Source organism: Haliotis rubra, unplaced genomic scaffold (assembly GCF_003918875.1).
Source record: "Haliotis rubra isolate DU_JTF1 unplaced genomic scaffold, ASM391887v1 Scf61, whole genome shotgun sequence".
In the NCBI taxonomy this organism is placed as follows: domain Eukaryota; kingdom Metazoa; phylum Mollusca; class Gastropoda; order Lepetellida; family Haliotidae; genus Haliotis; species Haliotis rubra.
The window spans coordinates 2,008,095-2,035,019 of record NW_025767313.1 but is presented as its reverse complement, the minus strand read 5'-3'; the positions used below and the strand labels follow the sequence as shown (position 1 = coordinate 2,035,019).

Here is a 26,925-nt window from a genome sequence, read left to right as displayed (position 1 = left end):
ACGGATTGGTTCTAAAGTAATCACCTGAAGAAGTGGGTTAGCGTTGTGTTCATGCTGAAGACCCTTGTTTGATTCCTAAGTTGGGGAATTATTTGAATTCCATACTTTGCGTACCTGTTGTGATGTAGCTGAAGTACACACTCACTCACTCACTCATTTGCAGCCTTGGTGCAAATCTCATTCACTGTGTTTGTGTACATCAACTGACTGAGGTACATATGAGGGGTGTTTTCTCACCCAGTGCTATCATCTGAAATCCTAATAATATTTACCGAAGGCATAGTTTAGGAAAAATGCCTCCTTTATGGACGTCCCATTTGTCCGTTTGTCTTGTTGCCATCCTAGCTCCAACTAACACAGTTGAGACATGGCCTGGGTTTTTCAGTCTAAAATCACAGGGATGGACAAGTTAGGACAGTGTCTGTTTTCAGATAGCTCCATACTTTGTATGCCAAATTGATAGGCGTCTGTGGTGTGCCACCTTATTGGGCATCACTTGTCCGTGTTGGTGTTTGAGAAAAGGTTGAAATTCAAAATACCACATTTGTCGAGCTAACGACTCCACGCCATTGTTTATTGACGATCCAAATGTCAAATTAAGGTAGAAGGTTCCCACTCGATCACTGTCCAATAGGAGGAAGGTACACAGGCTCCGGTTGCAACCTGTTAACGTTCGCCATTATTTCGTTCTATTTGTTGGAGCATGAACTCAATAAACCTTAAAACCTTACTGACAGCATTGTTCCGCGTTTGGAAGCTGTTGAGAAAGACGTGTGGCATATTCACAACGTGTTGTCAAAACAAGAACAACTATGGAATATATCGATTATTGTAATACATGACCACTTACATTGGACGAATATATGCACGCAATGTTTAAATTACGAATTGTCAAAGAATTGGATAGTTAACGATAGGCCACATAACAAGAAAGGATATAGATGATTGCTAGGTGATTCTCCTCGGGAATGTTTGTACAGGCTAAAAGAGTTTTTATTTGTGTGATCCTTGCGCATTCTTAAAAAGACAATCAACTATGAATGATGAAATTGCATATAAAACGCTGCATATTATCTGTGAAAACATCAAATCTAATGGAGAATATATGTTCATGAATAATAACATCGTGAGCTAAAAATGGTTCATACAAAATTACAGGGCTGAACCAATCAAATTTCGGGGTTTTTTCAGCTCGGGTTGACTATGGTTAACACCGAATAACTTTGATAGCTTCTCTTAAAGCTAGTTCAACCCCAGGGAGACTAGCAAGTCTTAAATAATTCAAACATCACTTCACGATCGCGCTATTTCCTTTCAGTTGAAGAACAAAATAATTGATTTAATGTCTCAAACCGAAAACTCTCTAGGGTATCAGGACGAGGCACATGGGGCAGTCGGGGTTGAACTAACTAGTTGCATCAAAGCAGGAGGAAGGTTAAAAACTATTCAAACAGAAGTCATGTAAACAATGGAACTCGGATTTTAACTGTGAATATTACTGTGATTAAACGATGTTGTATCAAAAGCAAGCATACGAATATCCATTACTTATACATTCAAATGATATAATTTCTTTTGCAGGTGTATGAAATTCCTGGTCAGTAGGCCTGGTCTTCTAATTTGTACGATGGCGGAGGGGTGCCACACTTCCGGTTATTATCATCCTCCACGTCCGCCATTGCACAACATGCCCGCCATCTTGAATGTTCCCGCAAATGATGCAGGATTATAACAGAGCAGCTGAAAACTGCCGAGACCGAGAACTCCTGGATGTTATCCTCCAAAAGCAAGACGAACACCGTAGTGACGCCGGATCTCGTATATCCACCCTTCTCGCAAGAACTAACGGGAACCTCAGTCGGCCATCGAGTTTCTCCAGACGATCTCTGAACCTCTCGCACCAAAGTCTCGCAAGCGCGTCACGTGTCACGCTGTGTGAAAAGGAGAGCTGCGTCATCAAGTTCCTGTTCAGTCTTGGCCTTCTGTGTCTCGCCTCCCTAATTCTGTGTGCCCTGTCCCTTCAGATTATCTTCTCCTTGGGGGGTGCGGAGGTGGACTTTACCCCCGGGACTGGCGCCACCCTCATCAACTCCAGCTCTGTGTATGAGAGTGTGCTGGAGGTGACAGTTGCTCTGTCCATGTTTGTCATTATGATGGACATCTGCTGTCTCATGGTGTGCTCAATGCAATGTTTCTTCGCATCCAAGATTCTCAAAACCCCAGAGGGAGAAGAAAGGTAAGAAGAAAAAACCCAAAACAAATGGCTGTGTCAAATACTCATATAATTGAATTAATTCGTTGTTCTGTATTGCACTTTTTCTAAAACAGATCACTGGAGATAAAACGAAGAAAGGGAGCTTAGTTGTTCGCTTGTCTCACCGAAGGCCCTGTTCGATTCATTGTGTGAAGCTCATTTCTGCTGTCCCTGGTCGTGATATTGTTAGGATGCATAATTTGTTACACAGCGCGTAGAGCCATACATAATTTCTTGCTTCTTAAACGCTCACCTATTGATATCAAAAAAGTTTTTAAAGGGTCCCCGGTGAGTAATACTGATACATACTTTAGGAAATCTCACAAGATGAATACATACTATGAAAACTCTGTCTTCTTAGCCTTGACATGTCATGTCCTGACCTGAAATTTAATTCAATCCCCTCAACATCCAGTACAGACGTCAAAAGGTCGGTTGGGCACCGCCATCACTCGCCGTTACACATTACCACTTTTTCACTTACCAGTTTTACATATCAGCAATGTCATCAGAAACCAGAGCAAAAGCACTTAGATTAGCCACACTGTTGAGCAGAAATGTCCTGCTGTTTATTTTCGCCAATGTTGAATAAGTAGCTTTTGGAATCCCCTTATAGAATTCGGGCTAACAAACGCGGTGATGGGGAACAAATTTCAAACTCAATGTCAATCCAATTTCAAGGAAAATGAAATTCCATTAAATGGTATAGAGAAGGTGATCTAAATCCTATCAGTCTGAATTATCACCCGTGCGTCACTGGCCTGTCAATGCCACTGAACTTTGACAAATAAGTACTTGTCATGGATTACGGTAGACGGTAGACGTCATTCCATCTTTATGCAATGGCTTTCCGGGCCATTGTGGCTGTCCATGTCATGCAGCTCAGAACATAAAAGCTATACAGAGCCAGTATTTAGGATCTCATGAAACTATCTTTGAATTGATTCACAACACTTCATACTAAATGATCATTGACACATACAATTTTTTCGATGATCTGCTATACTCTGTAGATATTTGTACACGTAAGGTAATTTGTCGGAATATCAATACAGAAGTTGGTCCCAAGGCAGCGAGTCTAGGCTACCGGCAACTGCTCGTTGCTGTCGTGATAATCTCCTGTGAATCTTGAATCACTTTGAGTGATAATCTGTTCCAGGCCTGGTCTGGTGGTTGGATGAGAACTGTTCTATTGTCATTCCCATCAAACTGAGCATTAATTCTGATAAAGTCTCTGACCTGTGTAAGCTAGTCTTTCTCCGATCTAAATCAGCAGCACGAAGTTGTGAGTGAGAACTATATGTCTGCAATATCAGCTAATAACATGGGCACACACTCACGGGGGATGTAGACGGTCTGGTCCATTCTCGGGGTCATTATTTAAGAATGTATGACTTGTGTATGGACCGTGAGACGTGAAATTATTACTTAACGTTCTATAATCTCCTTGAGGGAGGTCAGATTCCCGCAGGGGAATTACTTACAAGACACCAGTTAACACACTGTCTGGAGACAGTAAAATGATATACCGTGTTGTAAATAGTGGTGAGGTCAGGCATAATGTACAGTTTGTTCTTCTCAGAGTTTTTTTTTCAAAGAAATATGAAATGAAACTTTCATGTGTAATAATTAACAAATAAAATAACATCCATTGTTAAAATTTCTTTCAAATGTGAAACCTGTCGCCACGTTTCTTCATTTCTTGACGCTATCACTTCTTACCAAATGGTTAATTGTTTTCAGCTTAACAGCAAAAACAGATATTTATGAAATGAAATAATGAGCCTAATTCAACTGGCAACAATTTATTTTTGTGGGATCGAATTCAACAGTCTGAAACATAATTACCCCTACACTCCACACCCACCAGAATATGTAATGGCCTGTCTCTGAACGGGACATCCAGTTGCAGCAAATTGACAGATGCATTTCCGTGGTATGGGCGTCCTATCGCCATCTTAATATTCCATGATTGCAGTGTGTTTCTCATGGTTGTACCTCTAATCGGTTGTTGTTATACTCACTCATATTCAATTTTAATAGAAACTGAGGGTCATGAATCATGTTATAAATCTATTACCTAATCAACTCATAGATATAACAGCCCTGCAGATGAGCATACATCAAACCACTGTACGGAGCTCACTGGCAGCCATTTTTCAACACCGCTGCAGGTTCATGTTCTTCCTTGACTCTTGCATCTTAATGATTGAGTTGACCGAGGAGCTTCGATCTTGAACAGACGTTTTCAGGATGGCGAGCATCGATTCTGAATATCAAATTATCGATCAACCCTGAAATGGCCATCGAGGTGACGATGACGAACTAAAACGTATAATGTAGGTCCTTAATGATCCGTGAACATCAGCTGAAGCAATACATTACAAACTGATGAATCGGAACGTCTCTCGGTAGTATTAGATCGATGATCTTGTAATCGTGCGTAACATGCAAAGTCACGAGCAAGGAAGGTGACACTGTGCAAAGTGAGAGTCGTATGATAGAAGCCAAAACTTCTAGATAACAGAACGGTCTAGATATATAGGGTGAAATATGTATTAAATGCAATAATGAAATATTGGCCTACACAAAGAATGCACATTTCCTTAGTGAATATCGGCTGTAGGGTATCGATGTTTTCGTTAAGTTTATGGAAAAATCGCTTATTTGATTCAGACCAAAGTTATAATTTGTGTGTTAAGGCATATTAAAAATGCAATCACACAGCAATTCGTAATTCCTACTTCCATGCATATTTCCAGCAGACAATGGGCTGTACCTGGCATGTCTTATTCTGTCTGTTACTCCTGATTCAATACAATATCCATTTGCAATGTTTGGAGAATACCGCCGTACAATGAATAATACGAATTCGTTTGTTTGTTCCAGATCAAAGTCGCGTTACACAATAACATCAGTGAAAGCCATTTTCAGAAACTGAACATAATTTAAATAAATAGAAAGTCATTTGGAATCATTTCGATCCCAATGTATTTGCCTTGCTAATATCCTCAATAAAAATCGAATATTTATTGCCTCGACCCTCATCCTATGTCACCAGAGACGGTTAGGAGTGTAATATGGGCATCAATTCAGTGAGCTGTCTTCAGCTTCAGCCACACGCACAGATTAAATTCATAACCTGATTTAGCCAATAAACAGAATTAGGAAAATGTGGGGCGAGGGTTTCAGCAAACACGGTTCCTCACAGAGGAGGTGTACACGTGAGTTTGCAAACGTTTAATCAGTTCGTCATACGTGGTTCTAAAGAATAAGAAAAAACTTCGTGATTTCTACCTTGAAGTCGTCGGTCATTCTGACATATCTGGTCATCACTTCGCCCAGTAATTACAGTGTTTCGTAAACTGGAAACATTATTAATGAGAATACTAATCTGCTAATATCATAGCACTATGTATATTTTTTCGGCGTCCTTGTTATAAGGAGTAATCTATTTTATTCGTGGTAGTTTACACTGGAACCTCTTTGGTGTTGGAGTTCTGGTTGTATTAAGTTACTGATTATTGAACACGTGGCAGTTCCTGTTGTGTGCTTAACATTGGATATGTTCACTTCGTTAAACAGAAGAAAATATTTAAACACAACCCAGGTTTTATACATATGAGACCACGGGTGATTCAGATTCTGATACTGTAGAGAGTACCATGCGATTTAGCAAAACTTTCATCACTCATAAATTGCTAACCGTGTCATTACTGTCCCAGGTCTAGCAAGCATATTGTATCGCGTCACGAAGTCGTAGTTCATCGGACATACAACCCCACTATCAAACCCACGCATGTTCCCTTGTTTGAATTGTAGAAAGTTTACAATCATACGTTGCTCCGCCAATTACCCAATTTTCCATGTAAAAGAATATCAAGTACGAACAGAAACGTTGGAGATAGCTGTAGATCACGACACGTCTCTGAATCTTTATCAATCAGTTCATAAAAACCCTCCGGTTTGTGTTGAACATGGCCGTTGTTTGCAATATTTTAACCTTTTTGTGTCTTGCGTGAATATATCAAACAGTGATGGCTAAAAGAAGTTGACATATTAACTGGCCACACATTATCCTGTCCACGGCATTGACATCATTTGTCCCTGTAGACGAACCAGTAGCACTATTTACCATCCACTACCACACATGATTAACCAAGTCTCCACTCAACTCACTTCATATCGAACGTCAGTACAACTGAATACCCAGTCTTGACTTTCTCCAGAAACAAAGTGAAATCTAATTCATCATTCGTAAAGGGGGTTATCCCTGCCACTCGCCACTCGCCCAATTCACTTTGTGCCTCAGGACACATTCACACCATCAGCTTCCTCTAAGCATTAACAGAAGCTCATACGCATGACGTTGAGACTACTTCTTTCCGCGGTTCTTTGCCGCTTTTATTCTCCGGATGATTCTTTTCTCTCCTGCGATAAGGTTACGTTATTTCTTTCGGCTCTAAGTTAACGCAATATGTGAGATGCTATTAGACATGTGTCAAAATGGTAGGGGAACGTATCCTGGTAGCTTCATCAAAATGAAATAGCAGAAGGTAGATCTTGAAACGTACTTGGCGTTGGTGACAAGAGTTTATTTGACTCCAAGATAGATAGCTGTTAGACAGCTGTAGGTGGCGTGAAGTGTATTTTGATGTATACAACATAAGAATTGTAGGTTATAGTTTACCCAGTTTAACAATGAACAGTTTTGTAAACATAATAGTGATTAATACCTATTGGCTGCCAGGCGTATGTAATAAAATGGAATAATGTGATTTGAGAACTCTTAAACATTGTTTAGCAGATTTTGTCGGAGCGCCATTCGTGATCATTATTGTGAGTGAGTTAAAATGTAAAGTTACGTCCACTATATTTAAGCCATATTGTGACTGCAACAAGGTGTACTATTGTTATACCATAACAAGGTGTACTATTGTTATACCATAACAAGGTGTACTATTGTTATACCATACAAAATGCCCCCGAAAGACAGAACAATATATAGCTACAATGTATCACAAATTGTTTAAGGTCATACAAAAATATAATATCCGACCACGATACAACATTTTAAAATGGGACTATAGATCACCGGTAAGGAAGGTAAGGTCGCAATGCTAGGGGCCACTGGGACTTACAGTAACTCTGCTTCCTTCCTTTGTACCCAGGATTTATACCTCTACTGGTGATTGTTGCAAGTTTAGCTACAGATAAAAATAGATATTAACATGCACTAACTTAAAATGAGTTGGTTTTACATTCTTAAACGTAACACAAGAATAAATTTAGGAGTACACACAGGCAAATAAACTGACTGAAACTATGACTCATAATTTGTAATGAGACGCAATAAACGACCAACAATACTTAAATCAATTCAAAACAGTTACGACTTCTAGTGCCATTCCAAATATTCTTAACAACATCTCTGATGTTGGAAACGTTTTATATAGACTGACCTGTATGATGTTTTAAAACTGGTGAGTTCATATATATGTGTAAATATGCTACGTTTAGTAAAATGAAATCATCAGAGCAAAACATAAACCAATATATATATCAGAGTATACGTTTCTCGAAGCAGACAGAACTGTGTATATGCAGCATGAATTACCTTCAATGAAACTGTTTATTCTTCTCACATATTCCAGATCATGTCACCTGGAGTGACCTGTGTGACTGGCCGAACCAGGGCATGTTGTCTAATGTCCATATGATGTTCCTCCATTTAAGACGACATTTTACGAAACCTTTAATATAGTAGGGTGTTTCCGCTAAAGGCCACCATCCGACTTTATTCATTCAGTGTGTAGTACTGCCGTTCTTTCATGGTGCATTTCCCACAAGACACATTTTAAATATCAGACAAATAAAACCCATTTCTTATAACATGAATTTTGTCAAAATGAATGCTCTGCATTTGAACGACCTATTTTAACCACGCTCAGATTCTACTTAAAGTTGAGATGTTTTGTCTAATCTTATGGAACTCTGTGCAGTTGCAGCAAGTAGTTAGGCGATTGGCAGAGTCAAGTTGATGACTTATGACTGTCATGCGTCAGACAAACCGGTCTGAGTGAGAACTTCGCACGCGTTGCTTCTCAGTTAATGGTTCGAGGGCAAAACTGGCAATGATGGTAGCTAAATCAGCACTCAATGAAGTAAATAGCAGCGGCCAAATGCTGAGTTAATTAAAGAACAGATTTATTGGTTTTGTAGGTCAAGCTGGCCACATACAACAGAGAGTGAGGGGTATGTGGCAGCCTATTGGTGATGGAAAGCCCGATTCTATCAGCCAGTGGATATTTTCCACTTTACCACTGTTTGATACCTTGCGCTGAAGAACATGTTCATTGAGTATAGTGCTTTATCAAACTGTGTCCAATAAAATAGCCAGGTTAGATTTTCCCACAGTACCTTCACGTATCAAACAATGTCAAATATATCATCCAGATTAGATGTTCCAACCTTTACATATCAGACAATGGTCAATAAACAATCTTCATCACTCACCCAGTCACTGATAACGTTTGCTTTGACGGGTTTCACGGCTAGAAATACTGACATACATGTTAAGAAAACTTCCCTGGTGCATACACCGTTATGGTATGTTTACCGTTCCTTGCATTCAGATAGAATGCAATCACGTTTGTTGTCAGGATACCTCGAACGTATAAACAACAGCTTTTTTACATGGCAGTTTGTCATATTTGACGGTTGATGTGATCAGAACACAAAACTAAAGCTCTTTAGTCAGCCACACTGTTGGTCAGAGTTTACCGTACCATTTTCCGTAATGTTGTCACTGAATAACAACTTCTCAGACAATTGCCGACGTCAGACAAACAAACGCGATGATGGGAAACAAACTTTAAACTCGAATGTAAATCTAATGTCAAGGAAAATGAAACTCAATTTATTGGTTCAAATTAGGTGATTTAACTTCTATCATTATTGCGTCTCGGCCTATTAAAGCCACTGAACTTTGACAAATAAGTACTTGTAATGGATTACGGTAGACTGTAGACGTCATTCGATCATTATGCAATGGCTTCCCTGGCTGTTGTGGCTGTTCATGTCGTGAAAGAAGAACATTAAAGCTATAAAGCCAGTATTTAACATCTCATGAATGCTATCTTTGATGTGATTCAGACCATTCCATACTCAAGGGCTACTGACTCTTACATATATGCTCTCCTCTGCATGTATTTCATACACGGAAGGTAACTTGTAGGAATATCAATCTAGGAGTTGGTGCCCAGGCAAGTGCTCATCATAGGCTTCATCATCTCTTGTCAATGTTGAATCACTGCAAGTCGTGCTCGTTCTTTGAACAGGGCATCCAGTTGCTAAGAGTTGATGAATGTATCTCCGTGGTATTGACGTTCTATCGCCATATTGCTATTCCATGATTGCAGTGTTCATTGTGATTGTACCGGTCTGCAGAAGTTATACTCAGACGCATGTAGATTTAATAGGAAGTCAGGTTCATCCATCGTGTTATATATCATGTAATTATATAACTTGTTCAATACACAGATGCATCAGCCCCGCAGGTGAGCATGCATCAAAACACTGTACGGAGCTTACAGGAAGCCATTGTCAACACCGCTGCAAGTTCATGTCCTTCCTTGACTCTTGCATCTGAATGATTGAGTTGACCGAGGAGCTTCGATCTTGACAGACGTGTTCAGGATGATGAGTATCGATACTGAATATCAAATTATCGATCTACATGAGAATGACGAACTAAAATGTTTATGTAATTATCCCTCAACATCAGCTGAAGCAATACATTACAAGTGATACTGATGAATCTGAAGGTATCTCAATGCTATTAGATCGATGATCTTCTTGTAATCAGTTGTTACATTTAAAATCACGAGGAAGAATGTGACACAGTGTAAGATGAGAGCCATATTAAGGTATACATTTCGACACAATGTTTGAAGCGATAATGCAAATTCTAGATGTGTTTACTTCCAGACTGACAATGTACGTCTTTTGTCGATAGTAAATATCAACTTAAGCTATTTATTGTGGTCAAGCTGAATATGGAACATATCTCTTATTTGATTCAAATCAAAGTTAAGTTCCTTGATAAATTCTAAACATACACTTATGTAACATACAGCTATTCTTCTTCCCCCCATCATTCCATATCGCCATCTGACAACAGATGCGGGCACGAGCACGTCCTAGTCTGTCAATTGCTTGGAAAAACTTGATAGATTAAACTGAAAACTTATCCATATTCATATGTGGGACAATAACACCGCACGCTGAATAATTACTCGGCGCTATACAATAACATCAGTGAAAGCCATTGTGAAAACCTGAACAAGATTTAAATAGAAAGCTATTTGGAGTCATTTCGACCTCAATATATTTGCCCAGCTAATATCCTCAATAAAATCGAATCCTTATAACTCCAGCCCTCATCCTATGTCGCCAGAGACGGTTTGGAGTGTAATATGGGACATCAATTCAGGGAACTACCTACAGCTTCAGCCACACGCACAAAACTGGTTAACCTGATTTACCCAATAAACCAAGTAACCCATTGGGCAAAGGGGTTCATGGGGACGTACGTCACATAACTGTGGTGACTCGTACGTTAGGCATATGTTTCGGCAAACGTGAGTTTGCAAACGTTTTATCAGTTCGTCCTAAGTGGTTTTAAAGAAAAGGAAAAAACATCGAAATGTCTACCTTGAAGTCGACGGTCATTTTGACATTTCTGGTTGTTACTTCGCCCAATATGTACAGTGTTTCCTAAACTGAAAAAAAGAATATCAATCTGTTGGACTAATATTATAGCACTATGTATATTTTTTCTGTGTTATTTTTATGAACGCGTAATCTGAAACGTGTTTGGTGTATTAAGTTATTAAGCATGTGGCACTTCGTGTTATGTGCTCAACGTTGAATATGTTCACTCCTTTAAACAGAAGAAAATATTTAAACACAGACTAGACTCTTTCTTAACCTGAAGTTATTGAACTATCAATTGCTTGAGCTAAAATCATATCACCATGTTGGCTTTTATAAACGCGTAATCTTTTGTAATCATGGTAGTCTACACTGGAACATATTTGGAGTTGGGTGCTTAACGGAAATATATAAATACAAACCAGGCTTTACATACATGCAACGATGATGATTGAATGCATGCTAGTGACGTTGTGAAGACCTATATCTGATTTTTAAGAATGTCATGAAAAGGCATTGTCTTTACGTGCCACTGGTACCCCAGTTTTGTGAAGTGTAAAGTGTAGCGTCTTGAAGCCATGAGTCCAAGAACATACAATCACACTATCGAACGGAAAGAAATTCCTTTGTTCAAATTGCAGAAAGTTTACGAGCATACGTTGCACCGCAGATTATCCGATATTCCACCTAACAAATTAATATACAGTGCAATCTAAAACTTTGGAGAAGAGCTGTCGGTCACGACACCTCTGTGCCTTTCAATAAAGCAGGACACAAAACCTGTTCAAACTGGTTTGTACAAGGGCTTTCGTGTTGGCCCCAAACCGCCTTCTTTTTGTTGCAATAACATATTACCCAGTGGTAGCTTCAAAGAAGTTGAAATAAAAACACATTTTCTCGTCCACGATAACGACATTGCATTGACATCATTCGTCTTTGTGGACGTCCCAGTAACACTATTTACTATCTACTATCACGCATAAACCACCAAGCCTCAACTCAACTCACATGATCGTGAAAATGTACAATGTAAAATCTAATTTATCATTCGTAAAGGGGGTTATCCCTGCCACTCGCCCAATTCACTTTGTACCTTAGGACACATTCACACCACCAGCTTCCACCGAGCATTAACAGAAGCTCATACGCTTGAAGTTGAGATTACGTCTTTCCGTGGTTACTTGGCGCTTTTAGTCTCCTGATAATTCTATTTTCTCCTGTGATAAGGTTACGTTATTTCTTTCGGCATTGTGTTAACTAGAAGTGTGAGATGCTATTACAGGCATGTGTCAGAATGACAGGGAAACGTATCCTAGTAGTTTCATAAGTGTCTTTAAGATTTAATAAATGAAAATAACAGAAGCTAAGAGTGGGAAAGTATGTGAAGTGGGTGACGGGGTTACAAGATGTAGATGTAGGCTTTGTGTATTGGGCAAATATAGTTGGCTATGCCATGCATGTTGACATACAACTTGGGAACTCTACACTATAGTTAATCTAGTGTCCTCATACACAGATACCAACTATCAACAGTTTTCGAAAAGTAGGAGTGATGAATTTCTCCTGGTTGGCAGGCGTATGGTTAAAAAATAAACAATGTGATTTTAGAAACATGAATTATTGTACATCAGGTTTTGATGAAGGGTTATATATAAAACATACATGTATTCAATTCCAAATTTAGTGACATTAAGAAAATAGAAAATTAAAAATTGAAATGTCGTTGCATTTGTGGTTAATATGTTACAATGAGAAGCAGTAACCACCAACGAAATACTTCCAATAATATCATCAGTTGAAACATTTGTTACATCTAGTGTCAGCCCAAATATTCTTTAAAGCATGTAAAACGTGGAAGAAGCTCTGTTATAGGTTTCCTTTTTACGTTTATATGCCATATTTGTTAAATGATATCACCCAAATAAGTCACAATATCAAACGATTATGTACTTTAGAATTTACGTTTCTTAAGATGGACAAAAATGTATGTATTTAATATATAAAGTCACCCTATATCAGAAACTGTTTGTTCTTCTCATAGTTTCCAGAACATGCCCTGTTGGGTGCCATGTATACCTCAATTGGCACAGCAAGGGTACCTTGTGAAATGCCCATATGAAGTTCCCATCATCTTAAGATCTTGCTTTAAGTAACATGTAATGTGGCAGCGTGTTTCCGTAGAAGGACAGCATCTACGCTGTCGGTGTGCACAGAGTATTTCCCAAAGGAGATATTTGATATATCAGACTCTACAAACGTAGCATGTTCCTGTGTTTCAAACTGGATGTTTAGCTCCAACGTTTATGTGTATATTAGTTATTTCAACCGCGCTCAGATTCTACTTAAAGTGGATAGGTTTTATCAAATAATATAGAAATCTGCGTTGCTGCAAGTAGTAATGCGAGGCAGTCAAGTTAAACACTCCGGTTTTAGTAAGAACTGGAGTCACCTGGCTAGCTATTCTCGAAACGTTCGTAGCCCTACGAACTTCTTAAGCCCATTCTTAACACATTGGCTACGATCAAAGTTAAGAATTCTTAGGGCTACGAACGCTTCGAGAATAAGGGCCCAGGACATGTTATCTAATAATGCCCATGGGATATTTCCGATCTTAAGACGACATTTTACGAAACCTTTAATAAAGTAGGGTGTTTCCGCTAAACGCCATCATCCGATTTTATTCATTCTGTGTGTATTACTGCCGTTCTTTCATGGAGCATTTCCCTCAAGACACATTTTGAATATCAGACAGATAGAACCCATTTCTTATTACATAAATTTTGCCTAAATGAATGCTCTGAAAAATCTTTCTGTTCAAACTGGAAGCTTTGATCCGAAGTACATTTGTACATTTGAAAGACCTATTTTAACCGCGCTCAGATTCTTCTCAAAGTTGAGATGTTTTGTCTAATCTTATGGAACTCTGTGCAGTTGCAGCAAGTAGTTAGGCGATTGGCAGAGTCAAGTTGATGACTTATGACTGTCATGCGTCAGACAAACCGGTTTGAGTGAGAACTTCGCACGCGTTGCTTCTCAGTTAATGTTTCGAGGGCAAAACTGGCAATGATGGGAGCTAAATCAGCACTCAGTGAAGTAAATAGCAGCGGCCAAATGCTGAGTTAATTAAAGAACAGATTTATTGGTTTTGTAGGTCAAGCTGGTCACATACACCAAAGAGCGAGGGGTATGCGTCAGCTTATTGTTGATGGAAGCTGCGCTTGATTCAGCCAGTGGATATTTTCCACTCTACCACTGTTCGATCCTCTATGGTCCGAAAGAAACGACCCGTTCACTATAGTGTGTTGGTTAGATAGTCAGACAGTGCCTTTACATGTCAAATCCTACTTAATAACTCACTGACTGACTCAATGACTTAAGCATCGATTGAATGGTTGACTTAATCACTCACTTGGTCACTGAGAATGTATGCTTTGACGGGTTTGACGGATAGTAATGGTGACATATATTTTAAGTAAACTTCCCTGTTGCATATACCGTTAAAAAAACTATCATGGTATGTTCACCGTTCCTTGCATTCAGATAGAATGCAATCACGTTTGTTACCAGGATACCTCGAACGTATAAACAACAGCCTTTTTACATGGCAGTTTGTCATATTTGAAGGTTGATGTGATCAGAACACAAAACTAAAGCTCTTTAGTCAGCCACACTGTCGGTCAGAGTTTACCGTATCATTTGCCGTAATGAATAAATAGCTTCTGAAATTGCAGACTTCAGACAAACAAACGCGATGATGGGAAACAAACTTGAAACTCAAATTAACTTCAAGAGAAATGAAACTCAATTGAATGGTTCAAACAAGGTGATTTAACTGCTATCATTCTTGCGTCACAGGCCTATCAAAGCCACTGAACTTTGACAAATAAGCACTTGTCATGGATACCGGTAGATTGTAGACGCCATTCTATCTTTAAGCAATGACTTCTCTGGCCATTGTGGCTGTTTGTGCCGTGCAGCAAAGAACATAAAAGCTATGGGAAGCCAGTATTCAGACCATTTCATACTCAATGACCACTGGCATCTACAGCTGTGGGTGATTTGCTGTGCACTGTATTTCATACACATGGGGTAATTTCAAGAAATATCAATACAGAAGTTGGTTCAGTAGTTCCGTGACTATGGTATTACGTGCCTTTTAACAATATTCCAGCAATATGCCGGCGAGGGGTTTCAGAAATAGGCGCCACAGATTACACCCATGTAGGGAATCGAGCGAAGGCTTTAACCACTAGGCTAACCCACCCAGTATGATCAAGGTACCTACAACTGCTCGTCACTGTCGTCATCATCTCCTGTCATTCTCGAATCACTCTGAGTGATAATCTGTCTCAGCTCTGGTCTGGTGGTTGTATTAGAATTGTTCGTTTGTCATTCCAACAAACTGAGCATTATTTTGATAAGGTTTCTGACCTGTGTAAGCTTGTCTCTCTCCGATCTAAATCAGCAGCACAGTGTGAGTAAGAACGTTACGCCTTCAATATCTGCTCATAACCTGTGCACACACTCACGGTAGATGTAGACAGTCTGGTCCACTCTCGCCGTAAATAGTTAACTTGTGCATGGACGGCGAGACGTGAAAATATTACTTAACGTTCTATAATCACGATGAAGTAGGTCAGATTTTCGGAGGGGACTTTACCAAGATGTTAACATACTGTCTGGAGACTGGGGTCGTCTGACCAGACGTAATGACCGATGATGGTGCCAGTGTTGCAGCTGACTTATCACAGTTTCAGATTGAAGCATTAAACAATCTGACGTCTGTCACCATGAAAGAAGGGTTTAGTTTGTTCGTAGTTATTGATCTTAAAAACACATTCGTTCTTAACATATAAAGTTGTAAAATGATTTACAGTTGTAAACTGGGTTAATGTCGGGCACAATTCATAAATTGTTCTTAAGAGTTTAAAAATAAATAGCCTTATATAGATTGTATTCAACAACCATTGTCATAAACCTTCTGGAAACCTCCCGAAAAAGGTAGCCATTTTTTCTAATTGGCCACAGATATAATTTCTTTACAAAAGGTCATAATTTAATTGCTACAGCTGCATAACCAAATGTGTTAACATTTGAATTATAGACCTGACTTTAACGTTCTCTGTTGTTATTTGTGGCAACGAATTCAACAGTCTGAAGCAAAATTGCATCTCCCACCCTCTCCCATCCCCCCATCTCCTATCCCTCCCACTTCCATGCCACTACACCCATTAATCATCCCCCATCCCCATCCCCACCAGAATATCAATGTCGTTTTTCTGGACATCCAGCTACTGCACGTTGAGATAAAGCTGTATTACAATATGTTTTTCTTTGGTTGCACCACTAGGCTGTGGCCTGCAGAAGCCCTACCCAGACGTATGTATTAATAGAAATTCAGGTTCATCCATCATGTCATAATTATATAACTTGTTCAACTCGTAGATATGTCAACCCTGCAGAGAGCATGTGTCAAAACAGTGTACGGAGATCTCGGACAGCCATTTGTTGCATACCGCTGCAGGTTCATTTTCTTCCTTGACTCTTGCGTCTTAAGGATTGAGTTGATGTTTGGTCATGAACAGACGTTTCCAGGATGCCGAGCATCGATTCTAAATATCAAATTATCGATCAACCCTGGAATGGTCGTCGAGTTAACGATGACGGACTAAAATGTCTGATGTAGGTTTTTAATTACCCCTGAACACCAACTGAAGCAATACCTTACAAGCGAAACTGATGAATCTGAAACTCTCACGATGTTATTAGATCCACGCTCTTCATGTAACCGTGCGTTACATGCAAAGTTATGGACAAGGAGTGTGACGATGTGTAAAATGGAAACCGTATTATACTACCCCTCGAGATGACACAGACGTCGAGATGGATTGACGGAAGAGCTCATGGGTTCATTCTATATACACAATGCATGTCTCATTTCGTTAAAACATCAATGTTATTATATTTTATTTGGGGCAGAGGGTAGCCTTGTGGTGAAAGCGTTTGCTCGTCACGCCGAAGACCCGGGTTAGATTCCTCACATGGGTACAATGTGTAAAGCCCATTTCTGGTGTCTGCTGGAATATTGCTAAAAGCGGCTTAAAACCATACTCACTCACTTATATTTTATTTTGGTTAAGTTGAATATGGAAAAAACTCTTATTTAATTCAATTCAAAGTTAAATTGTTTAGTTTATGCCATGACTATTAAACATGTAATTACACAGCATTTCCTCCTGTTTACCCCCATGCATATCGCTACTTGACAGATACAGGCATGAGCATGTCTTATTCTGTCAGTTACTTGGAATGGCACTGACTGATTAAAATATTCATTTGCAATGTTTGGACGATAACGTTATACGTTGACTATTACGAATCCCTTTGTATATCGCTTTTCAAAATCGCAGTGAACAATAACAACAATTAAAGCCACTGAACATAATTTAAATAGAAAGCCATTTGGAGTCATGTCGACCTCAATATATTTGCCTTGCTAATATCCTCAATAAAATCGAATTTTTATTGCCTCTCTCCTCATCCAATGTCGCCAGAGACGGTTAGCGATGTAATATGGGCATTAATTCAGTGATCTGCCTTCAGCTTCAGCCACACGCACAGATTAAATTCATAATCTCATTTACCCGATAAACAGAAAAACCAATTAGATAAATGGGTTTATAAAGGGAATACATCACATAACTGTGGTTACTCGTACGCTGGGCGTGTGTTTCAGCAAACACTGCTCCTCACAGAGGAGGTGTACACGTGAGTTTGCAAACGTTTTGCCAGTTTCTGAAATAGCAAGGAGAAATTCGGAATCGAGTTTCACGATTACTACTTTGAAGTCGTCGGTCATTCTGACATTTGTGGTCATCACTTCACTAAATATTTAGAATATTGATCTTCAGGGCCCTGTTCCTCAAAGCGATCGTAGCGCTACGATGATCGTAACTCCCATACTTTAACATAGACTTACGACTGTCGTAGCGCTACACTCTCTTTGAGGAACGGGGCCCAGTAACCCATGCTTGTCGTAAGAGTCGGGATCGGCTGGTCAGGCTCGCTGACTTGGTTGACACATGTCATCGGTTCCTCATTGGGCAGATCGATGCTCATGCTGTTGATCACTGGATTGTCTGGTCCAGACGCGATTATTTACAGACCGCAGCCATATAGCTCACTCACTCACTAAATATTTACAGTCTCTCTGAAACTGAAGTCATTTAAGTCATGTGGCTAAAACACACCACTTTGTTGAGGTTTCTTCTGCTGCATTGTTATAAACGAGTAATCTGTTTTAATCATGGTAATGTATACCTGGAACAAATTTGAAGTTGTGGTTCTGCGTGTATGAAGTTATTGCATATTGATGTGGCGTTTTGTGTACTATGCTTAATTTTGGAAATTTTACTTCTTTTTAACAGAAGATAATTAACTATAAACCAGGCATTTGTGGTGCGAAATATTGCTGTGTTGCTGTGAAGGGTAACGCTGCGAATTTTAAAAATTTTAAGAAATAATTGACTAAACATTTCACTACTATCCCATTTCCCTCAGGTGTTGGACTCGGGTGGTCGGACTCGCTGACTTGGTTAGCACGTGTCATCGTATCCCAATGCGCAGATCGATGCTGACGCTGTTGATCACTGGATTGTCTGGTCCAGACTCGATTATTGACAGACCGCCGCCATATAGCTGGAATATTGCTGAGTGCGACGTAAAACTAAACTCAGTTACTCACTCAGGTGTTGGGTGTAGTGTCACAAAGACGTAATTCACTGAACATTCAATCCCACAAACAAATCAAATGAAACCGAGACCAATTCCTTTGTTCGAATTATAAAGAGCTTACGATCATACATTGGGCCGCCAATTACCCAATTCTCCATGTGTCACGTTTCCAGCAGTAGCAGAAACTGTGGAGCAGAGATGTGGATCACGGCACGCCCATTCTTCTTGATCAAGCAGGGCGCACACACAATAACTGTGCAGGCTTGGATTGCACAGAGGTGTTTGTGATAGCAATAAATTTGGCGTTTGTTTTGTTGTGATATCTTAGCTTCAAAGAACAAAAAGACTGGTAATACCTTTTCGTCTTTGTGACAATGCCACGGCATTAACACCATTCGACCTTGTGGACGAACCAGTAACACTATTTACAATCTACTATCACGCATTATCCACCAAGCCTCCACTCAACTCACATAATCGTGAAAATGTACAATGTAAAATCTAATTTATCATTGGTAAAGGGGGTTATCCCTGCCACTCGCCCAATTCACTTTGTGCCTTAGGACACATTCACACCACCAGCTTCCACCGAGCATTAGCAGAAGCTCATACGCTTGAAGTTGAGACTACGTCTTTCCGCGGTTCCTTGCCGTTTTTTAGTCTCCTGATAATTCTATTTTCTCTGTGATAAAGTTGCATTATTTCTTTTGGCGCTATGGTAACTAAATGAGCGAGATGTTATTACAGGAATGTGTCAGAGTGGTAGAGAAACTTATTCAAGGGTGTTTTACACCAGGCTTTGTAGAATGGTTACTAGTATTCGTAACAAATATCACAGAAGTAATTTCTGATGTAGTCATAATACGAATAAATGTAGTACTTAAAAACTGGCTTTGTAAATGCGCTATATAATTGGTGGTGATAAATAGTAAACGACAAACCAAAATACAATTTTAAGAATTTCATTCATTCACATACGTGATTTCCCTTTGGCAATGATTTATACATCATCTGAAATGTGGACGAACTTTCATATAAACTCATCTGTAAGATCTCAAAATGGTATCACCTAATACACGACGAGATATTAACAGTTGTATATTGTAAAGTTTACTTTTCCCGAAGAAGACACACGGCCAATATAGCATTCATCGTTTGTAGAAACTTCTAACTCACTTCAAAGTTTGCCAAACTGTCCTGTGGGCTGTTCTGTGTATAGTAAATCGGTCTAACTGTGGCATGTTGTGTAATGTTCTCATGGTGTGCTCCTCTCACCTTTAATGTAGCAGCGTGTTACAGCTGAAGGTCATCGTCCTATTCTTATCAGTCTGTGCCGATCTTTCACTGTGGATTTCCCATAGGATATGTTTTACATATCAGACTGAAGAAAACATTATTCCTGACATGAAGTTTGTTCAATGAATGCTCTGCAAAAGTAGTAGGCTTCTGCTCAAACTGGAAGCTTTGATCCGAGGTTTACATTTGAACGAGTTATTTCAACTACGCTCATATTCTACTTAAAGTGACGGTGTTTTATCTAATATTTTAAACTCGGCGCAGTTGCTACAAGTATTCATGCGATAGGCATAAGCTGGCGACTCCTATCTTGTGGCAGACAAACCGGTTCCAGTTACAACTTCACACACGCAGTTTTTCGGTTACTGCAAAACGGCAGTGATGAAAGTTAAATCAGCACTTACTCAAGTAAATACCATCGGCCGAATGCTCGAGTAATTATAAAACAGATTTACAGGTTTTGTTGATCAGGCTGTCTGTTTGTTTACAATGTGAAGAGAGGAATGTTTGATGTTTACCACTTAACCAGTGTTTGATTCCTCAAAACCCGAACCTACCCGTTCAATATGCTGTCCAGATTAGGCCTTTATAACTATGTTCAGCATACTGCTTAGATTCGATGGACCGCAGTATCTTTACCTGTCACGGGTAAGGTTCCGGTATCTTGATTGTATTGATGATACGTTGATCTGTGGCAACCTAGGACGATTCACAGCTTCATCCTGGCATTAAAACATCATGTACAAGGTAGAGTAATGAAACGTATGCACGTTTTTTGGAGATTATTGTGACAGAGTAGAGTAATCACGTAACTCAGAACGAGGTTATCCATCATTTCACGAGATTCAGGTAATTAGACACCGAGCACGGTCTAAACTTAGAACAGTCGATATCAGAAGACTACTTGTCTTCAATGGTGGTAACTAGGTCCCATGCAATAAACAAGGTATTCCTTGTGGCAACTGCAATACACTGGTTATCAATGTCAGTGTGACCTTCTTGGCAATGGCCGTATTTTGTTTCAACCCACTCGATTCTGACAATATTTTATCTCGTACTGAAGTAGTTTCAATGAAAGAGGAAACACTCAAGGAAGGGATAAGGATGATATTTCAAATCCCAGCAACTGACAATGTATCTTTCTAACAACAAGAACATAAACAAAAGTCGCTAAGAATGAGTCCAAACAATTCAATAGCTTTGCAGCAGGGGCTTTTGGTGTGTTTCGTGCCCATACACCATCACACCGTCGTGATTCCTGCAGTTGATAATTGGACACTAGACATTTAGGTAACAGGAAAGAACACTGGCCGGAACCACAATGTCCATCATATATTTCCCTTGGCATGAAAATAGATAGTAACTCTTAATACTGAAAGGAATATTATAGCATGTGGGTGTCTAAACTAGCTCCTTTCTCACAATAACTGAATGAAATACCGAGTCGTCAGGCGCAAACGTATAGTGTTACTCGACATTTTGATATTCAGAGAAATCAATGTGTAACGGTTCCTGAAGGAAATGATAAGAGAGCACAAAGGAAGAACTGATTACAAGAACCGCAGTCAGAAATTAAAGGAGACCATTGTTATCAATGAAGACACATTTGAATGTGAATTGCTCCTAATCATCCAAATATTCCAATTGTTGCTGGCGAAACTCTGGAAACATGATCAGTTTTCTAAGTTTTATTACTAAGGGCATCGAATTTTTGTTGTCGAATTACTCAAATCTATTTCTATTATTGCAATTTAATTTCCCAAGCAGGATAAATCCATTGATCTGAGCTGTTCCTTCAATCAAAATCATTTCTGTATCGGAATACTGATCGGGTTCAACATTTGTCTCAAGAGTTGCTTAGCAATGATAATACATCCGTTAGTCACCATGTTATCGACATATAACTGTAACTTCATTATCCATATGTCCCATTTTCTCTTAAAACAAACCAGGTATAATTGTTCTTATTGTTTATTCATGGCGATATCCTTTGTTATTTTTGGTGAAGATCATTGTTAAGAAAGATGATGCAAAACAATATTTCAATATATATTTTTTCAACGACAGTTGATAACACGTTTATTGGTAACGAATATGTTTCTCGCTTTAAGAGTGCTATGCCGGTGCTTCATCATGGTTGTCAACGTTCAATAAATGCAGCTTGAAATCTCCCTCAAAATTACTCTAAGGAAACCATTACATAATGATATATTATTCAAGTCGATGTTGAACCCAAAATGGTGTAGCATCGGTAGGTTGTCATGCTGTTGGATTTCATCAAATGTTTACATGCTGTACATTCTGTACACAAGAAGATGTCGATCCATACCATAGACTTTGTACGCTCTATCTATGCAGACCCCGGATGTGGTCATTTAGTTTTGAGGAGGTCTCTTGTCACTCTTATAAAAAATGCACGCATTGAAATACATCAACGATTCCAGACGTTTTCTCGAAGGTCTTGTGCCACAGACAAGTTAGTTGTTGAAGCGTGATTTACGTTTTTAGCTTTTAGTAATATTATTTCGTTGCTGGTAGCATTTTAGTGATGTCTTTGAGGACAGAGTTAACTGGATAACATGTTGCCCATTATCATCTGGAGGACAAGCGGAGCGAAGTGTAATGGCGAGTACGTTGTTATATGTGAGGGTTGTGATCTCGCCATTAATGAAATAATAGTCGACCTTAGCATGCACTTGGATGCGTCCTTTGAGATTTGGTTAAAACCGATTTAAGTATAGGCTCAGCGAGCCATGGAAAACAACACACTACAGTCTTAGGAAGTTCCGCTTTCACTCAATGTGATTGAAAGAACATTCTTAAACATCATCGATGTTGGTTCTGGTCACTAGAGATGTAAACTATTGTTTGCTCCTAAATAATCAATAGCCACAAACATACGAACAGAAGTTTTGATCTGATATGCTTTATTTTAGGAATGTCTAGCAAGCCTAAATCTTTACAGTCAATTTATAAAAGTGAATCACTACTGCTAAAGGGATATAGTATTAAAGAAACGCGAAGCACTATGAATCAAGGGATGGCATCCCAGACGTATCCCTTGCAGTAGGTTCTGGATAACGAGTTGATATAACGCTCAGTTAAGGGGAGTAGTACTGATAATTGAAATGTTTTGGAGACTGTTTCAAATAAAGTATGAGACTTCAACATTGAGCATCAGAACAACATAGTATCAAATTATGCAAAACTGTCTACTAGTGTTAGATTACAGTGAGACATACCCATATATTTGAGTTAATAGCAGATCAGTGACCGGCGACCAGTCAACTTTGTAGCCAAAGGTGGCCTGTCAACTGCCAAAGTCAAAGAACGCAATCTACCATCTATCTTTTGAATCTCGTTTTCGATACATGTGTTTAGAAGTCTTAGGTGGACTTCAAATGTGAATTTACCGGTATTTTGCACACATATTAACTGTCCACGAGCAGTGGATATATACAGAACCGGCTTTCACGAAGCTTCTAGGTGATCGTGACACTTATGTCTCATTTGTTCTACAGAGTCAATAAAGATAGCATTTATGACATGCTGCAATTTCTGTTCCCCTTGTCCTTGCTTTGTTCAGTCTGATGTAATGTAAGGTAAGATGATTTCTCAAAAATACCTTGTATCTCGAAAATGTTCCAGACTCAGTTGTTTACATACCGCCGCCATATACATTTTTTTCGGCAAGATGCTGTGTTCTAAAGTATAAAATCCAAAATGTGTGTCAAGCTATATTTCTGTCAGTCCTGTTTTTTTTCTGAAATGGCATGTTCCACATGTTCTAAGAGGTCAGTGAATTTGACTAAAGATGAAATGGACTAGACACTCAGAACAGACCCACAGTAACACTGTTTGACCTGTGATATGTTTGAACTGTTTGACCTGTGATAAATCAATGAAGTCTATTATAACTGCTCGAATATTGTCGCTGAGGTGTTTTGAAGCCAAGCGTCTGTCATTTTAAGGGGTAATTCAAGAATAAGCCTTTACACTATTCAAAGTCTAATATATCCTACCAAACCCCGTAGATGCCTAAGAAACGTCGCTATAATAGTGTATTAAAGGAATTGTTATACACCATTAGTGTCTTCATTGAGGGACCCATTTGATGTACAGATGGTCGCATTTCATAATCGCCAATATACGTAAGTGAATATGGCGTCTGCGGTATTGGCAAACGTAATCATTAGTTCTACAGCTATTGAATAAATGACCTGTTAGGTATACATGTGTCAATAACCAACGTCAATACTGATTGACTTCTGGTGTTTCATTCGCATCGTAACCAGGCACTGCAATAGGTTCGCCAACATTCTCAATGTTTGTAAAATACGTTTGTAACTACTTCAAGACAATCATTTAATGAAACAAAATGTATTACAGTGGCTGTAAGGAGTGTGTTAACATTGTGTACATCATGGAAAACACACAGGGGACTATTTTCGGTTTACCTTTTTATATCAAGCACCAAAATACTCAGCGATGTAATTTGTGTAATGGTGTTAATGGTTGCAAATAGAACCGACAAAAACATCTCCTTAATCATAGAAAATGTATTCTTCGAGTCCTCGGTACTATTCCGATTATACCACAAGCACGCGTTTATGGAGCAGCATTCAAAGTTATTGTATTGTAAGTGTCCGCGAAAAGGTGAGCGGATCCTGCCCTAAGGGTAACACCCATCACAAACACACACAATGGAAAGTTAAATGTTCAAAGACTTCAGTGGTTCCATGGCAACTCATCTACACAGCATCGTTCCCCGACGGCGAGACAAACTGTATCAATGGATGGTCCCTGAACAGTTCTGTCATGTGCAGGCAGTGAATAATGATTGACCTTCAGACCAAGACCGAGGAGATAGGCCCGAGAAGACGACATAGAGCAGGTCACGTTAGAATCTCGAGTTGAGGTGTCATGGGTCACAGTGCTTTCGAAACGCAGTACACTCAAATCACACACAAACACACACACACACAAACACACACACACACACACACACAAACACACACACACACACTCATACACACACACACACACATAAAACACATATTACTCTCTCTCACTCATACACACGCTCGCGCGCACGCACACACATAATCGATATATATATATATGTGTGTGTGTGTATATATATATATATCTCTCTCTCTATATCTATATATATCTTGCACAGACACATTACCCAAATAGCAAAAATATATGACACATGAAGATATACATGAAATCATGCTGAAGTCGAATATACTAGTATCAATGTTATTCACTCATAATGATGCCCCCACATCTCGTAGGAGCTACTGTACACACTTTTACCGGGATAAAATATTCCAGTAGTATGTGCCTTAAAGAAGAGAAACATCATTTGCTTGTATCGCGACACCTTCTGAAGCGTGTGTACAGACCACACTCACAAATAGCAACGTATTTCGTCCCACACGTCGACGTTGGTTATAGCGTTTGTAACATACTGTTTGTCTCAAATAACGAACCATTAACGACCTCATGGACTACACAAGCACGTGTGGACCTTTGTTAATCAAAAAGAAACTTCCTAAGTACCACAACATCTCTAAAGAATAAGCACCAAATGTCTGGAATTAGGATATCACTATACCACACAAGAGAATGGGAAATTAACGATAAGAACTGAGGCCATCTTTTTGTAGCAGACAAAGTGCATAAATGCCAGTTATCTTAACAATATCTGCACATGTCAAGGTTTGACATTGATGAGCTGGATCATGTCTGTTTTTATTCCATTCTTATATATGAATCAGTTGCATGAATGTTCTGATATTTAAAGCTAGATGCTTGGCCATCTGTTCAACGGTACATGAAAACTCACAACTGAGTTAATGCATCTGCTACTCTGTCGGATCATTTGTAGAAAGGCCCCAGCATCACGACAAGGGTTATATCTAGCTGTAGACCCATCATCCGATATCACCTTTGTCAAATACCTTTCAGCTATGTCTGGGAACTCAGAGACGGAAATGGTATGTAAAGAACAACGGTATTTACATTTGATTGTCTGAACACAAACTGCCATTTACTCCAGTCAGCGTTAAATGGGTTTCCCTTAGTCTCGGCGTTGGTATTTGAAACTGCATAGGCTTCTGTCAAAGACCTTTCGACAAGTTTATATGTACTCTCTTCAGGTCAGTGTAGGTATTTATATTTTGTGCCTTGTTTTTTTACTTAGCTTGTAATGGTTAAAGTTTAATAAACAAGGAATAGATAAAAAGAGAGTAATAGAATAGATTAGAATCTATTCAGCCAATACCAGAAACCAAGGACAATGCATCAAATAATTTCAAGTGAATTTCTAAAATACGATATCACTAAAATTCAACAATGAATGAAGATAGATGAGCGCCTTAAACCATTTTGTTAAAACACATAAATACATTGTTTTTTATCGAGTAATCTACCATGTTTTAGCAGCCGGTGAACAACATCTAAAAACGATTTAGCCTTCAATTATGGCATTTAATCCACTTTACTGAATTAGCACCGCTATTGTCTAGCCATACTAGGCGGATTTTGTAGGGGATCTCTGTCATCTAATGTGTCTGTAACCCCAAGTCACAGACTGGATCCGCTATATCACCCATGAGTTCACATGGAGATCAGCTTTCTTGTCCTTGGTGAACGGAATTCCACATTATCACTCTTTTATCTCCAAGATTTGACCATGTCTTTAACGATGATTAAAAAAGGTTGGCGTACATATAAGCCAGGAAGACAGGCAATAAATGTCATTGGTGAATATTATTGACAACAATCATATCTGTGTATTTAGAGCCTGAAGAAATAGAGATGGCGTTACCTGAAATTGTCTTTGAACCTTTTTGAAGCTAAGTATGAATTTTGGTATATGCATATCGATGGAACCGTTATCTCTGTATGTGCACTAT

General features: G+C 39.1%; 1 protein-coding gene across 1 annotated transcript in view; it reads left to right on the top strand.

Moving 5' to 3' along the window:
- The window catches only part of LOC124255823, a 57,283-nt gene that overhangs the window by 9,527 nt on the left and 20,831 nt on the right, over positions 1-26,925 (top strand). Inside the window, exon 2 of the mRNA XM_046689759.1 lies at positions 1,582-2,236. Within this exon, the coding sequence (XP_046545715.1) occupies positions 1,704-2,236 (533 nt within the window). The 5' untranslated portion in view covers positions 1,582-1,703. The remainder of the gene's footprint in view (positions 1-1,581; positions 2,237-26,925) is intronic.